The sequence below is a fragment of the Thalassophryne amazonica genome, chromosome 3 (assembly GCF_902500255.1).
Source record: "Thalassophryne amazonica chromosome 3, fThaAma1.1, whole genome shotgun sequence".
In the NCBI taxonomy this organism is placed as follows: Eukaryota; Metazoa; Chordata; class Actinopteri; order Batrachoidiformes; family Batrachoididae; genus Thalassophryne; species Thalassophryne amazonica.
In genome coordinates this window covers 29,336,680-29,352,646 of record NC_047105.1, presented here as the reverse complement: position 1 = coordinate 29,352,646, position 15,967 = coordinate 29,336,680, and the positions used below count along the sequence as shown (strand labels likewise).

Genomic DNA, 15,967 nt, shown 5'->3' with positions numbered 1-15,967 from the left:
TCCACACAGGCTTCATGATGCAAGATTCAAATACAAGAAACACATTGTGTGTCTGCAACTTTGTGTATTTATACATCTCCTAACCTGCTAACCTTAAGTCTTTGCCACCTAAGTGGTGGCCCTGCGAGTAGACAATGAGGCATTTCTAAGAGGAATCTGTGATAAGGTGACACACTTTCTGTGGTATAGTGACCCTCAACTTGCTTATAGGGGAAACAAAGCACTTTGTTTCTCCAAACCTAAACCTCATCCCACTGCAGTTATGGACCAAGATGGTTCAGTCCTGACAGATGCCCCTGATGTATTATGATATTGGACTGGATACTATGAGCAGTTGTAAAAGGCTGATCCAGGGTTCTTGTGGCTTATTCTCTAGTCAACTGCAAACCACCAAATCCAAGTAGATGACAAAATCCATGAAACAGCTGAAGGCAGACAAAGCTCCAGGGATCAGCGGCATCTGACCTGAGCTCCTCCAGGTGAGTGGAGATGCTCTTCTGGCACTGCAAACAATCTGGGAGATGGGTATCATCCCTATAATCAACACATGGTTTCAAGACCTGTTTTAAAACGTTGTTCCAGAGTCCAAAACAAAAGGAAGCCATGATGAACACCAGCACCTACAGTTGTGCTCAAACGTTTACATACCCTGGTAGAATTTTTGCTTTTTTGGCCATTTTAAGAGAATATGAATGACAACACAAAACTTTTTTTTCACTCATGGTTAGTGGTTAGGTGAAGCCATTTATTGTCAAACAACTGTGTTTCCTCTTTTTAAATCAAAATGACAAGAGAACTACCCAAATGACCCTGATCCAAAGTTTACATACCCCTGTTCTTAATACTGTGTATTGTTCCTTTAACATCAACAACAGCTTGGAGTCTTTTGTGGTAGTTTTGGACGAGGCTCTCTGATGGTAAAGCTGCCACTGAATATGTTTCGGACTTTATTTACATTAATTACAAAGAAATACAAACAGTATGGCACTTTATGGTAAATCTGCATGGAGTAGACAGTTCTCAAAAACTGCGTGACTGTGAAAGAAGGAGAAGAGTGAGGAAAGCCACCAAGACACCCAGGCAACCCAGGAGAAGTTATGGGCTTATGTGGCTGTGATTGGAGAAATTGTGCACAGTGCAAGCTTTGCATTTTGTATCACTACTCTTAGCTTCATAGTGGAGTAGAGCAGAGAAGGATTTTCTTTCACCAAAACAGATCAAATCCAGGCTTGCATCTCAGATATACCTTCTGGCAATTTGTAGCTAAACTTTCAGGTCTTCTTTTTAAGAAAATCCTCCTCTATACCACTTCATCATGAAGATGGATAACTGGTGATACAAAATGCAAAGCTTGCACTGTGCATAATTTCTCCAATCACAGCTACGTAAGCCTATAACTTCTCCTGGGTTTTCTGGGTGTCTTGGTGGCTTTCCTCACTCTTCTCCTTCTTGCACAGTCACTCAGTTTTTGAGAACTGTCTACTCCATGCAGATTTACCAAGGAGTGCCATATTGTTTGTATTTCTTTGTAATTGATGTAAATAAAGTCCGAAACATATTCAGTGGCAGCTTTACCATCAGAGAGCCTCGTCCACAACTACCACAAAAGACTCCAAGCTGTCGTTGATGGTAAAGGGGAAATACACAGTATTAAGAACAGGGGTATGTAAACTTTGGATCAGGTTCATTTGGGTAGTTCTCTTGTCATTTTGATTTAAAAAGAGGAAACAGTTGATTGACAATAAATGGTTTCACCCAACCACTAACCATGAGTGAAAAAAAGTTTTTGTGTTGTCATTCATATTCTCTTAAAAATGGCCAAGAAAGCTAAAATTCTGCCAGGGTATGTAAACCTTTGAGCACAACTGTACTTTGTGAGTGTGCATTAAACAATGACTACTGTATGTGCTCACAGTGCACACAGTCAAACTCAAGTTTAGCATGAGTACATCCAAATCAGGTTTAGGAACGGTTTGGAGTCTCTCACTAATAAGAGATGAACAGTCATCAGATTGTTGGGCCATTTCAAGTCCACTTTTATTTGCTCATTTTTGAATGAATTACATCTGCAGACAAAAGACGACAGCTGACATCAAGAGTTAAACCTGCATGTTAACATGTTAAACCAGCTGCATAACATTTGCAGTGTAAGACAATAAACAGTTTCCACGTATGTGTTAGTGGCGCCTTTGATGATGAGATTCAAAATGCAATACAGAGTTGTTTTTTTTATTGTGAAAAATTCCGAACAAATCAAAGGACATTTGTGTGTTATGGAAGCATTTAGTGAGTGTATGAATGTGAGTGTAATGGAAACTAATACAATCACACATCACGTATATTCACACTGCTTGCACGTGTCACTGTGAGGGTGCACACTTGTCATATTTAAACTCCTCCACGGTGAGCATTAACCTGGGATAATGAAGCAGCTGCTTTCCCCTGAAAATCCACTGGCACTAATTCTCCGGCTGATGGAAAGCTGCCGCATGGCTACGGAATGCTCCTTCAATTACTTGAAAACAAAGTTGTCATCGGAGCCAAAATGCTCCTCAGTCAGTGCTCAGTGAGACAGGGTGATCGACAGGAACACACAAGGAAGAGCAGGATATCTTTTCTCTCTGATCTCCTAAATAAATGGCAAATGGTAAATGGACTGCATTTCTATAGCACTTTTCCATCTGCATCACACGCTCAAAGCGCTTTACAAGTAATGCCTCACATTCATCCCAATGTGAGAGTGCTGCCATACAAGGTACTCACTACACACCGGAAGCAACTAGGGGATTCCATGCTAGGATTTGAACCAAGGATTCTCTGGTCTCCAGCCCAACACTTTAACCACTAGACCATCACCTCCCCATAAGAACTCAATGGATCTTGGTGGAATCAATGGAACCTCTGATTGTGGCACTTGAGAAGATGAGGGAGGAATTGAAATGTCTGCATTAGTGATTGTCCTGGATCAAGACCAAGATTCAGGTTTTCAGTGATTTCCTAGACTCGACCATCAGAAGTGCATCCGTGTATGGTGATAATTTTGAAGTTGTTGATCAGCTTTAAAAGTGCTCAAGGAGTCATGGGTCACTAGACATAAGTGTCTGGTGATGGTGATATCTTTGAAGAATAATGAAGGTCCAAGTCTTTCAAGCAGGGGCATTCAACTCATTCCAGAAAGGGCCGAGAGGGTGCATGTTTTCTTTGCACCCACCCACTCCACCAGGTGATTTCAGTGATTAACTGATTTTATATAACGACTGAGAAGATCCTTGTCATTTGATTGGTGCTTCTTATGTCACATGACAAGGATTATTCATCCCATTTGTGTTGCATTTCATTTAGTATGCAATTTGGTTCCATTTAGAGTGCAAATTTGGTTCCATACGTTTGGTACCATTGCACTCTGCACGCACACACACACACACACACACACACACACACACACACACACACACACACGCACACACACAACGCGCGCATGTACACAAAAGAAATCCACTGCACTGTCTGGAGGCTGTTAGCAGGAAGTTAGAATGAAAAGTTGGACTAATTTCTGACGTGATTTGTTTTTCTCGCTGCACTGAGGATGTACACAGTCTTTTTTTGTAGTACACGCGCGCACAATCGCCAACCCGGTTGTGTGAGCACGCGCACACACATGGGACAACGACACAAGTGAGATGGCGATTTCATTGAGCTAACTGATGGTGCTAGTTTTTGTAACACACACACACAAAAATCCACTCCGCTGTAAGCCATCTGGATGCATGAAGAGCTGTTCAGATGAAAAGCTGAAAAGCTGATGTGATTTTTGGCTGGACTGAGGGACTACACTAAGTCACTAAGTTTTTTTTAATGGAAGTCTGAAGTCAGTGCACAGCATCACTGGACTACACGTCACAATTTGGACTTTAGCAGCAGTGGCACACCAAAATGTAAGTTTCTTTTCTGTTGTTTATAAATGAATAAAATATCAAATGACAAGGATCTATTTTAGCTGTTATATTAAACAAAAAATGAATGTTTTTACATTCTCTCAATGGAACGAATATTTAATTTGGTGAAAGCTGGAACAAACCATTCAACTCAGCTTTGCCTCATTGAATGGTTTGTTCCAGCTTTCACCTCATGAAATATTCGTACCATTGAACTCATAAACATTCATTATTTGTATACCATCTGCTCAAAGTGATGTTGAAACCTGCACCCTCTTGGGGGTTTCTGGAATGACTTGAATACCTCTGCTTTAGAGTCCTGGCGCTTCCTGACTTATTCGATGGCTGTGAGACTTGGACTCTAACCCGTGAATTAAGGCAAAGACTAGATGTCTTTAGTACCAGAAGATCCTTGGGTTCCGCTGGAATGACTTTGTGTCAAATGAATGGTTACTTAGGGAGACTCAGATGAGAAGTGTCACATGCACTGTGAGAGACCATCAGCTACGACAAGTGGCCATGTGGTGTGTTTCTCTGTACATGACCCAGTATGTAGGTGTGTCCGTGTCGAGGACCTCAACTGAAAAAGGTCAGGATGCACCCATGGTTCCCCTGGCTGCGGCAGATATATAGTTTCTTAAGTATGGGGGGGGTTGGGGTTGGGGGGCTGGTTTGACATCCAGGGTGGTTCAGTGGTGTGGTAGACACAGTGATTGGCACCTGATCTCTGAATTCTTGTTTTTGACCTCGGTGGTAGTAACTCTGCAGCCACCAACCATCAGAATGTGTGGTACACGCATTATGAAATGGATGGGGTTAAAGCCATTTGGAGCCTCATCTTTGGAAAAGACAAAACCACAAGGCAGTGCCAAGTGTCTTGTTTCTGGAGCGTGGTGGCTGGTGCCATGATGAGAGATTGCCCACTGCATGGTGGTGTGGTACGCCAATTCAAATCTGAGTTACTGTTTTGGGTGGGGAGCAGAAACATCCTTATCCCTGAGCAAGGTTGACCATCTAACACATTATGGCATGACACAAATTGTAATACTGTATGAATCCTGACAAAGAAAATGGAAAACAGCCCAGTTTCTGGATGAGTTGACAGGGCAAAGGTAGCATCGTTTCATTTATTTACCTGAACATTTATTTTTGGTTGGCGAATAGAGATGATGATATAGAGTAACTTTGATTTCCAAGCCAGTTTAGGATACTCTGAAGAAGCTACTTGGATGAGCGGCGAAAGGTCTTGAAAACCAAAAGATGTCCAGTTGCTTTTGTCTAAATCTGTAGATTCATATTATTGCTGCATATAATAGGAGTGGTGGGCATTGGGGAGCATTGTCATGTTTACAGCAGTAATGGTTCTGTACACACAGTCTTATATTACATTATATTATACACCCTGTGAGTAGAGCTGGGTACCGAACTTTGGTTCTTTTGTGGCACCGACCGAAATGCTTTGGTAGTACCGAGTATCGAAACATGCCTCATCTTTCGGAGCCAAGTTTCGTACCCAGAGGTTAATCACGTGTGGTCATGAGTGGTCCGCAGCCATCCTGCTTTCAGCATTCAATTCCGCCTGTGGATGTTACGGAGCACGAGCAGCCTGATTCAAAATCTCAACCACAGGACCGCTTCAACTGCAACTTAATACGTGCATCGTTTTGAAGTTTGAAGCAATGAAGCACTGTTCCGACCCACTGCTTCGGATCTTTGTTTCGCTGCCTTTCAGAAATGGCAAATCCGCTTCTTAACCCCTCTCAGAGCCATTAAAATATGTCAATCGTGAGTTACTTTTGTGCGGATTAAAGTCACTAACTGGGAGTCCTGTCGTGTTCTGAGAAACAAAAAAGTTCCATTCAAACACCTCCAAAAGCTGCGCGGCTCTCTGCCAAGCGAGTCATGTTAGAAAGACAGAGTCCGGTCGGAATTAATAACTTCAAAGCAACTCACCATTTAAATCAAATGACACCTTTTTCCAAATGTTATAATACAAACAATAAACTGCAATTGATCAAAAGTTTTTTTTTGAGAAAATGAGATGTTCTGCACTGACGTGCAGGAGCTGAGCTCAGCTCAGATTCTATGGAGAGATATTCATGCCAAAATGTCTGAAAGGAAATGCTTATGACAAAAAATACAGAGTGTTTTCAAGTGTTCTTTTACACTGGAAGTTATTTGTTACTTATTTTTTCTGTAAGAAAACTGCTTTAAGTGGAAATTTACCAAAGCTGAAGAACAAAATTCAAGATTTGTACTATGTGTAATGTAATTTTCTTTTTGTTAGAATTGATCTTATAATCAATCAATCAATCAACTTTTTTCTTGTATAGCGCCAAATCACAACAAACAGTTGCCCCAATGCGCTCCACATTGCAAGGCAAGGCCATACAATAATTATGAAACACAGTCTACGTCTAAAGCAACATAACCAAGGGATGGTCCAGGGTCACCCGATCCAGCCCTAACTATAAGCCTTAGCGAAAAGGAAAGTTTTAAGCCTAATCTTAAAAGTAGAGAGGGTATCTGTCTCCCTGATCTGAATTGGGAGCTGGTTCCACAGGAGAGGAGCCTGAAAGCTGAAGGCTCTGCCTCCCATTCTACTCTTACAAACCCTAGGAACTACAAGTAGCCCGCAGTCTGAGAGCGAAGCGCTCTAATGGGGTATATGGTACTACGAGGTCCCTAAGATAAGATGGACCTGATTATTCAAAACCTTATAAGTAAGAAGAAGAATTTTAAATTCTATTCTAGCATTAACAGGAAGCCAATGAAGGGAGGCCAACACGGGTGAGATATGCTCTCTCCTGCTAGTCCCCGTCAGTACTCTAGCTGCAGCATTCTGAACCAACTGAAGGCTTTTTAGGGAACTTTTAGGACAACCTGATAATAATGAATTACAATAGTCCAGCCTAGAGGAAATAAATGCATGAATTAGTTTTTCAGCATCACTCTGAGACAAGACCTTTCTGATTTTAGAGATATTGCGTAAATGCAAAAAGGCAGTCCTACATATTTGTTTAATATGCGCTTTGAATGACATATCCTGATCAAAAATAACTCCAAGATTTCTCACAGTATTACAAGAGATCAGGGAAATGCCATCCAGAGTAACGATCTGGTTAGACACCATGCTTCTAAGATTTGTGGGGCCAAGTACAATAACTTCAGTTTTATCTGAGTTTAAAAGCAGGAAATTATAAAACTGGTATCAAAAAAAGCATCGCTCAGGAAGTGAAGGTATCGAAATTGGTATCAGTATCAAAAATGTTTGATTGATAAACATAATGCAGAACCATCTTTCCCAAGTGTGAGCTCCACTTGGAAACATTCAGCTGTAAGTCACTGGCAAGTTAACAACATGTCATGCTAAACTTAACTCAAGCTGACTAGTGTTTGACACAGTCAGTCAAACTATGATGAGTGCAAATGACACACAGGAGCCAGAAGACCATCCTACTTCTTTCAACTCTTTGGGAAAGTTTGAGGATCCCACTGAACGACAGCAGCAGTGGTGAGTGAGCGGTGTGGATCAGTCAAGCACAGGTGCCGGTGTTGCTCGACAGCTCAAAGGTATATGTGTGGAAGCATATCAAATACATCATTAACCGCATTAGATGTACCACTGTAATTAGGCAAAACAACAAACAAATGAAAATCCAACTTCTTAGCCCTGCTGCTCTTCCTACACTCTACAGCAGGGTACTCCAGGGCTGGACAACAGTGGACATGAAGGGCAAAGTCAGTGCAGGATTTTCTTTGGTCTAAAACAAACTACCAGCAGGCAGGACAAAGTGCAACTTGCACTCGTGTCTGTTCAAAATAAAAGACGATAAACTGAGATTATGCATGGTTTGTCGTTGCTTTTTCTCGTTGCACCAAACCATAAACTGAGCAGTGAGTGTATTCTGTAACACCCCTAGAACATTATAAAATCTGCCCTTTGAGTAGCTATCCTCCTTCAAAATGTACATCAAAAGGATTAAATCAGTAAAATCAAACAAACATCACACAATCAAACATTTTTCCAGCCATCAGGAAATGGATCTGAGGGTTTCTGCCTTCAACGATGAAAACACAACACTGGAATTTTCTGCAGTGATGAAGCTCCAGTGCAGCAGCAGCAGTTTGGCAGTCCGTCGACTGTATTACTGCATAGCAGCTGGCCAAGATAGATATTTAATTTTGGGGGGAAAGTGAGGGATTTTATGGCTATAAGCACTACTGAAAAAACTGACACACACACACACACACACACACACACACACACACACACACACACACACACACACACACACACACACACACACACACACACACACACACACACACACAGTCTGTGTGACAGACTCTGGATTTAAAAACCTACTTGACAGGCAAAAGCTCCAGTGACAAAAAGAGATTAATTCCACTCGTTATTAACTTTAACTTTAAGCCGCAAATGCAGAATTCTCTTCAGAGAGATCACGGTCAAATAAATTCTTTAAATGTGAGTAAATTAAAAGCTGCCCACCCGTGTCGTGCTGCTTCCCAGTTAGCCTTGTTTGGTGGGACGGGAGTATTTCCAGTTTGACCAGTTCTGTGGTACTGGCTAACAGCTGCATTGCTTCCAGAACTGTGCAGTGTTCTGTGGATGTCCCATCTATGGACAGCAGATGATCCCCAACGTGCAATGCTCCACATCTGGGAAAACACAAACAATGTTAAAGTACTTTTACGGTACAAATCTTTGGACACTAACAAAATTTTATTTATTTTTCTCTACCACAGCATATTAGAGTTGAAAGCAAATGAGGAATAGCAACACATAACGGAGACAACAACTTGAATTTAAGAGATGCTTCTCATGGCCATTTCTGTGTAGACCATGGTAACCTAGTGGTGGGTTTGTGACCTTGGACAAGACATTTAGTCTAGATTGTCTCAGTCCACCCAGCTGTAAATACTGTCTCAGCTGGGGAAGTAACCTGCGGCAGACTAGCGTCCCATCCAGGGGGAGCTGTACACTCTCATCCGCTTGACACTACAGAATCTGGAGATAATCACCGGCAGCAAGGGGCCTCGGGGTCTACAGTATATCTGACTACTTCATGGTACTACAAACTTGCTTGGCCCATGGAGGAAGTTTTTTCCTTGCACCTCTGCTCTTAAAATAAAGTTGCATGACTAAGTGACAGGATGTCGTTCTTCACACTCCACCTGTTCTTTTCACTGTGTTTCGGGCTTATTTCACTGCTGACACAAGTTCAAGTGCTTCATGCATTTTCAGAAGCAGCCTGGAGGCTCGTGCTGATTCCTGTCTGCTTATGTCTGTGGTCACCGAGATGCACAAACATGAACTGCTGCTTCATGGTAACACGTGCACCATTTATTCCAGATGAGGTCAGATTGGAGCGCGGTCCTCCACCAAAAACACCATAATCCGCACTACCTAATGAGGGCCTTACCAGTTTAAAATGACTTTTATGGTGGTTTCATACTGACCTTGTTTGGTCTGAAACAAAACAGCGGTGTGAAAGCTGTCTGGGACAACAATCCAGACAAAAAGAAAAGCAAAATCTGGTCCGGCCAAAGAGGTTAGGTTTAGGGGTACTCACTAAGGGGAAGGCTGGACAAAATTTCACAAAATTCACTGAATATTTTTTGAGAAAATCAGCAGAGGGCACTTTTCTTACCGTTCTCAGTGGGCACGTCAGCCTTTAGAATGACATCAGAATGTCAATGAAAACTTTTTGAAAGTTGTCAATGATTGAAGGAATCTATATAGTGGGGAAAATAAGTATTTGACCCCCTGTCAGTTTTGCAGGTTTTCCCACCTACAAAGAATGAAGAGGCTGTAATTTTTATCGTAGTACACTCAACTGTGAGACAGAATCTAAAAAAAAAAAAAAAAATCCAGAAAAATCAGATTGTATGATTTTTAAATAATTAATTTGCATTTATTGCATAAAATAAGTATTTGATCCCCTACCAACCAGCAAGAAGTCTGGGTCTCAAAGACCTGTTAATTTTTCTTAAGAAGCCCTCTTATTCTGCAACTCTTTACCTGTATTAATTGCACCTGTTTGAACTTGTTACCTGTATAAAAGACATCTGTTCACACACTCAATCAATCACACTCCAACCTGTCCACCATGGCCAAAACCAAAGAGCTGTCTAAGGACACCAGGGACAACACTGTAGACCTGCACGATGGACTACAGGACAATAGGCAAGCAGCTTGGTAGAAGACAACATCTGTTATGATTATTTATTAGAAAGTGGAAGAAACACAAGATGACTGTCAATCACCCTCGGTCTGGGATTCCATGCAAGATCTCACTTTGTGGGGTAGGGATGAGTCTGAGAAAGCTCAGAACTACAAAGGAGGACCTGGTCAATGACCTGAAGAGAGCTGGGACCACAGTCACAAAGATTACATTAGTAACACATGATGCTGTCATGGTTTAAAATCCTGCAGGGCAGCAATGTCCCCATGCTCAAGCCAGCACATGTCCAGGCCCATTTTAAGTTCACCAATGACCATCTGGATGATCCAGAGGAGGCATGGGAGAAGGTCATGTGGTCAGATGAGGCCAAAATAGAGCTTTTTGGAATCAACTCCACTTACCATGTTTAGAGGATGAGAACAACCCCAAGAAAACCATCCCAACCGTGAAGCATGGGGGTGGAAACATCATACTCTGGGGGTGCCCTTCTGCAATGGGGACAGGACGACTGCACCATACTGAAGGGAGGATGGATTGGGGCAAACAACCTCATTCCCTCAGTAAGAGCATTGAAAGATGGGTTATGGCTGGGTCTTCCAGCATGACAATGACCCCAAACACACAGCCAGTGCAACTAAAGAGGGGTTCTGTAAGAAGCATTTCAAGGTCCTGGAGTGGCCTGGCCAGTCTCCAGACCTGAGCTCAATATAAAATCTTTGGAGGGAGCTGAAACTCCAAACCTGAAAGATTTGGTGAAGATCTGTATGGAGGAGTGGACCAAAATCCCTGTTGCAGTGTGTGAAAACTTGGTCAAGAACTACAGGAAATGTGTGACCTCTGTAATGGCAGACAGATGTTTCTGTACCAATTGTTAAGCTCTGTTTTTCTAGGGGGTCAAATACTTATTTTATGCAATAAAATGCAAAGTAATTATTTAAAAATCATACAATGTGATTTTCTGGATTTTTTTTTAGATTCTGTCTCTCACCGTTGAAGTGTACCTACGATAAAAATTACAGACCTCTCCATTCTTTGTAGGTGGGAAAACCTGCAAAACTGACAGGGGGTCAAATAATTATTTTCCCCACTGTATGCAGATTTGTAGAAAAAGTAGTAATTTCCAGCAATAAATTGACAAGTGTCAATTTATCAAGTGTCAAGACAAGTGTCAATTTAATGATTTTTAAATCATTTTGGACCATTTTGGGAGCCCTGGGGGCTCTAAGGATGATTCAAAGACAATTACATTTTTTTTAATTTATTTTTGCCATTCGAAGAGTGTGAAAGCTTTTTTTCTTTTCCCTTCTTGGGGTCCCTGGGGAGTCCACACACATTCAATTAGGAATTCCAACTTACCAGCCAGTACCCCAAGGAATGTATGAACCAAATTTCATAAAAATTGAATGAACAAATATTCTGAAATAAGTAAAACAGTGTGTACCATGAGCAGACAGTCTGGCCAAGGATCATATGCACCATATGTCAGAAACATTCTTCAGACAATTAGTCAGAAAATCATTGGAGGCTGTATTGTCCGTCCCGTATCGCACACTGGGTGCCAACCTTGACAGTATTGGCATAGTATTCAAAGTCTGGAGGACTAATAAATAGAATTTGTGTTTGTTTACCTGTCCACCACACTGCCAGGTTTAACCCGGTCAATGACGATGACCTGCTTGTTTCGATGATTGGCGGACGTCAACGTGATACCCAGCATTGCTCCTGGCGATTTGGCAATTTCCACTAGTAGAGGACCAGAGGCATTTGTCACAGTGTCTGGTTGGTCAGAAACAGATTTAGTTTTAATCACGTGTCCCTATAAGATGTTTCTTTTGTTTAAGAGTGTATGAAAGAAAACCAAATTCATCTGGAATTTTATTGTACGTTTCTGTTCGGTGCAGGTTTGATTCATAAGCATGCGTATTGTCTCACCCACCCATGATAGTGACATCATACTCTATCTGGAACAGAGCTTCCTGTCCACACTGAGCCAACATGTTGAGGGCATCACTGTGGCTGGCGTTGTGCAGCGGTACACCATCTACACTGAGCAGGCGATCACCAGGGCGCAGCGTGCCTTCTCTGGACAATCAAAAACAAACATCACATGAAAATACTCATACAAGTACTCTGATCAGAGGCCTTGGTGGAAAACAGTTGAGATCCTCCTTTTGGTTCATAGTTGAGTTTTTGCCAAAAAGTGAACAATTCATGTTACATGGTGCCATGAGTGGTGAGAAATGGTGCTGTGAGATTGACAGGTTGATTGGAGCGGGGTCAGTAGTAATCTATGTGGGTGATGTGCTGCACTGTTTAGTGAAGACTGTGCTGAACTGGAAGATGAAAATCTGAGATAAGAATGAATATGTTTGCAAATGCTAAACATGATTCTGATACTTTGTTAATGACGACAGGATGTGATCAAGAACTAAAGCCACTAAACACAGTAACCTCCATAGGATGAGCACTTCCTAACATCCAGGACAACAGCATCAATGCCTCTGCTCCCTCAGGAGCATGCTGGGAAACATGATTAAGATGTCTCCTGGGCTTGTCTTTCTGTATTTCTGGGGATGTCCATTTGGGACAGTATACCAGACAGACCTAAGGAGTATCCTGTATGACTGAGAAAACATCTTGTGATCCCCCAGGAATGTAGGTTGGGACGACAGGGTGCTGGATGCCTTGCTTGGCCTGGCTGACTCTGTGCTGGTAGAAAATGAATTGATGGGGTCGGTAGAACCTTGGGTTTTGGTCATAAATGAGGACAAAATTGGAATGAGAAACATGGAAAGGTGGCAGATTCAGCAATGAGAAGGTTCCTTTGCTGCGTTTGTGGTGCAGATGGAGGTGATCTGAAAGTGAAGCACTATCTTCAGGATTCTTGCTGTTATTTATATCAGGGGTGGGGCAGCGTTGCACCATGAAGGGCCACAGTGCAGGGTTTCAGTGCACAGATGATTAATACTTTAATCTTAAGGGTAACAGCTAATCAGTAAAACTAACCTGCTGAGTTATAACTTGCTAAGAAACACTACACCATCTTCACCATCGTGAGACACTGTTGCTCTACAGGATGCTTACACTGACATATGTGCTGCGGTGGTTTGAATCATATTTATCTAACAGATTACAATTTGTTCATGTAAATGTATAACTCACAAACTCGTAGTTTAAAGCAGATAACCCGTAAGTTGGAGAGGAAATGGCATCTCACTGATTTAGAAGATCTTCACTTAGCCTGGAAAAAGAGTCTGTTGCTCTATAAAAAAAGCCCTCCCTAAAGCTAGGACATCTTCTACTCATCACTAATTGAAGAAAATAAGAACAACCCCAGGTTTCTTTTCAGCACTGTAGCCAGGCTGACAAAGAGTCAGAGCTCTATTGAGCTGAGTATTCCATTAACTTTAACTAGTAATGACTTCATGACTTTCTTTGCTAACAAAATTTTAACTATTAGAGAAAAAATTACTCATAACCATCCCAAAGACGTATCGTTATCTTTGGCTGCTTTCAGTGATGCCGGTATTTGGTTAGACTCTTTCTCTCCGATTGTTCTGTCTGAGTTATTTTCATTAGTTACTTCATCCAAACCATCAACATGTTTATTAGACCCCATTCCTACCAGGCTGCTCAAGGAAGCCCTACCATTATTTAATGCTTCGATCTTAAATATGATCAATCTATCTTTGTTAGTTGGCTATGTACCACAGGCTTTTAAGGTGGCAGTAATTAAACCATTACTTAAAAAGCCATCACTTGACCCAGCTATCTTAGCTAATTATAGGCCAATCTCCAACCTTCCTTTTCTCTCAAAAATTCTTGAAAGGGTAGTTGTAAAACAGCTAACTGATCATCTGCAGAGGAATTGTTATGTGTCGGACGCAGCTCGGAGAACCGACCAGCGTTTGAAGGACCCAGTATGAAATAAGCAGAGCACGGTACAAAGGCTAACTGAATTTAATACATAACAGTGATGTGATACAAAACAACAAAAGAATGTGCGGTCTGGCGTGGTGGTGATACGGTACGCTCCCAGCAGCGCTAACGGTCCGGAGCCAGAAGCCGTTCGGACCCAAGGACCCCGCCGACACCCCCCAGGTGGCCGCAACAAACCGAGTCTGTGAGAGAAGGAACCATTATGTGAGTCCACACTCTACACACAGAGAGACCACTCAAAGGTGTACATAAACAGCAAACACTTCCTGGCTTAATTACTAATCAGCTTCCCAACCTGCAGGCATGGAACATCCAGTTCACAAAACTCCACTGCAGTGGAAGCCGATACATGACTAACGTACAGCTCAATATAATAAGGTGTGAGGGACACCACATTTACTGACTGTATAAACGTTAGTCACAAAATCTAATGTACCTCAGGAAGTGTGCTGACGAGAGTGAGACCTCACCCCCTCCTCTTTCACAGACCGTGCATCAAACCCTGGACGTTCTCTGCATCCACTGATGATGAGATGGCTCCCGAGACGACGATCTCACCCGTCTGGTCACAAGGTGGAGTCTCTGGCAAATACACACTGTATACTCCAGTCTTAAATGCCACCATGTTCCAATCCATATAGATGCACCACAGCTGTGAGTCCTGACGAGCCGCAGGTGATCAGGGTGAGGTCCTGATAACCTCAGCAACACAGCCACTCAGTCCCAAATGCAAGCCACCTGGAAGGAAAAACAAAAGACAGAAACAAAAAGGCAGCCAGGCCCCCCAGCCATACAACAGGAATGGTCTATTTGAAGAGTTTCAGTCAGGTTTTAGAATTCATCATAGTACAGAAACAGCATTGGTGAAGGTTACAAATGATCTTCTTATGGCCTCGGACAGTGGACTCATCTCTGTGCTTGTTCTGTTAGACCTCAGTGCTGCTTTTGATACTGTTGACCATAAAATTTTATTACAGAGATTAGAGTATGCCATAGGTATTAAAGGCACTGCGCTGCGGTGGTTTGAATCATATTTGTCTAATAGATTACAACTTGTTCATGTAAATGGGGAATCTTCTTCACAGACTAAAGTTAATTATGGAGTTCCACAAGGTTCTGTGCTAGGACCAATTTTATTCACTTTATACATGCTTCCCTTAGGCAGTATTATTAGACGGTATTGCTTAAATTTTCATTGTTACGCAGATGATACCCGGCTTTATCTATCCATGAAGCCAGAGGACACACACCAATTAGCTAAACTGCAGGATTGTCTTACAGACATAAAGACATGGATGACCTCTAATTTCCTGCTTTTAAACTCAGATAAAACTGGTTTTACATAATTATTGTATGGCCTTGCCTTACAATATAAAGCGCCTTGGGGCAACTGTTTGTTGTGATTTGGCGCTATATAAAAAAATTGATTGATTGATTGATTGACAATTTGTTCATGTAAATGGGGAATCTTCTTCACAGACTAAGGTTAAGTCTGTTCCACAAGGTTCTGTGCTAGGACCAATTTTATTCACTTTATACATGCTTCCCTTAGGCAGTATTATTAGCTTTATCTATCCATGAAGCCAGAGGACACACACCAATTAGCTAAACTGCAGGATTGCCTTACACACATAAGGACATGGATGACCTCTAATTTCCTGCTTTTAAACTCAGATAAAACTGAAGTTATTGTACTTGGCCCCACAAATCTTAGAAACATGGTGTCTAACCAGATCCTTACTCTGGATGGCATTACCCTGACCTCTAGTAATACTGTGAGAAATCTTGTAGTCATTTTTGATCAGGATATGTCATTCAAAGCGCATATTAAACAAATATGTAAGACTGCTTTTTTGCATTTACGCAATATCTCTAAAATTAGAA

General features: G+C 41.8%; 1 protein-coding gene across 1 annotated transcript in view; it reads right to left on the bottom strand.

The window, feature by feature from the left end:
* grip2b (glutamate receptor interacting protein 2b) overlaps positions 1-15,967 on the bottom strand; it is a 454,393-nt gene that overhangs the window by 65,101 nt on the left and 373,325 nt on the right. Inside the window, 3 exon segments of the mRNA XM_034165962.1 lie at positions 8,449-8,618; positions 11,773-11,920; positions 12,081-12,226. Coding sequence (XP_034021853.1) covers positions 8,449-8,618; positions 11,773-11,920; positions 12,081-12,226 — 464 coding nt within the window.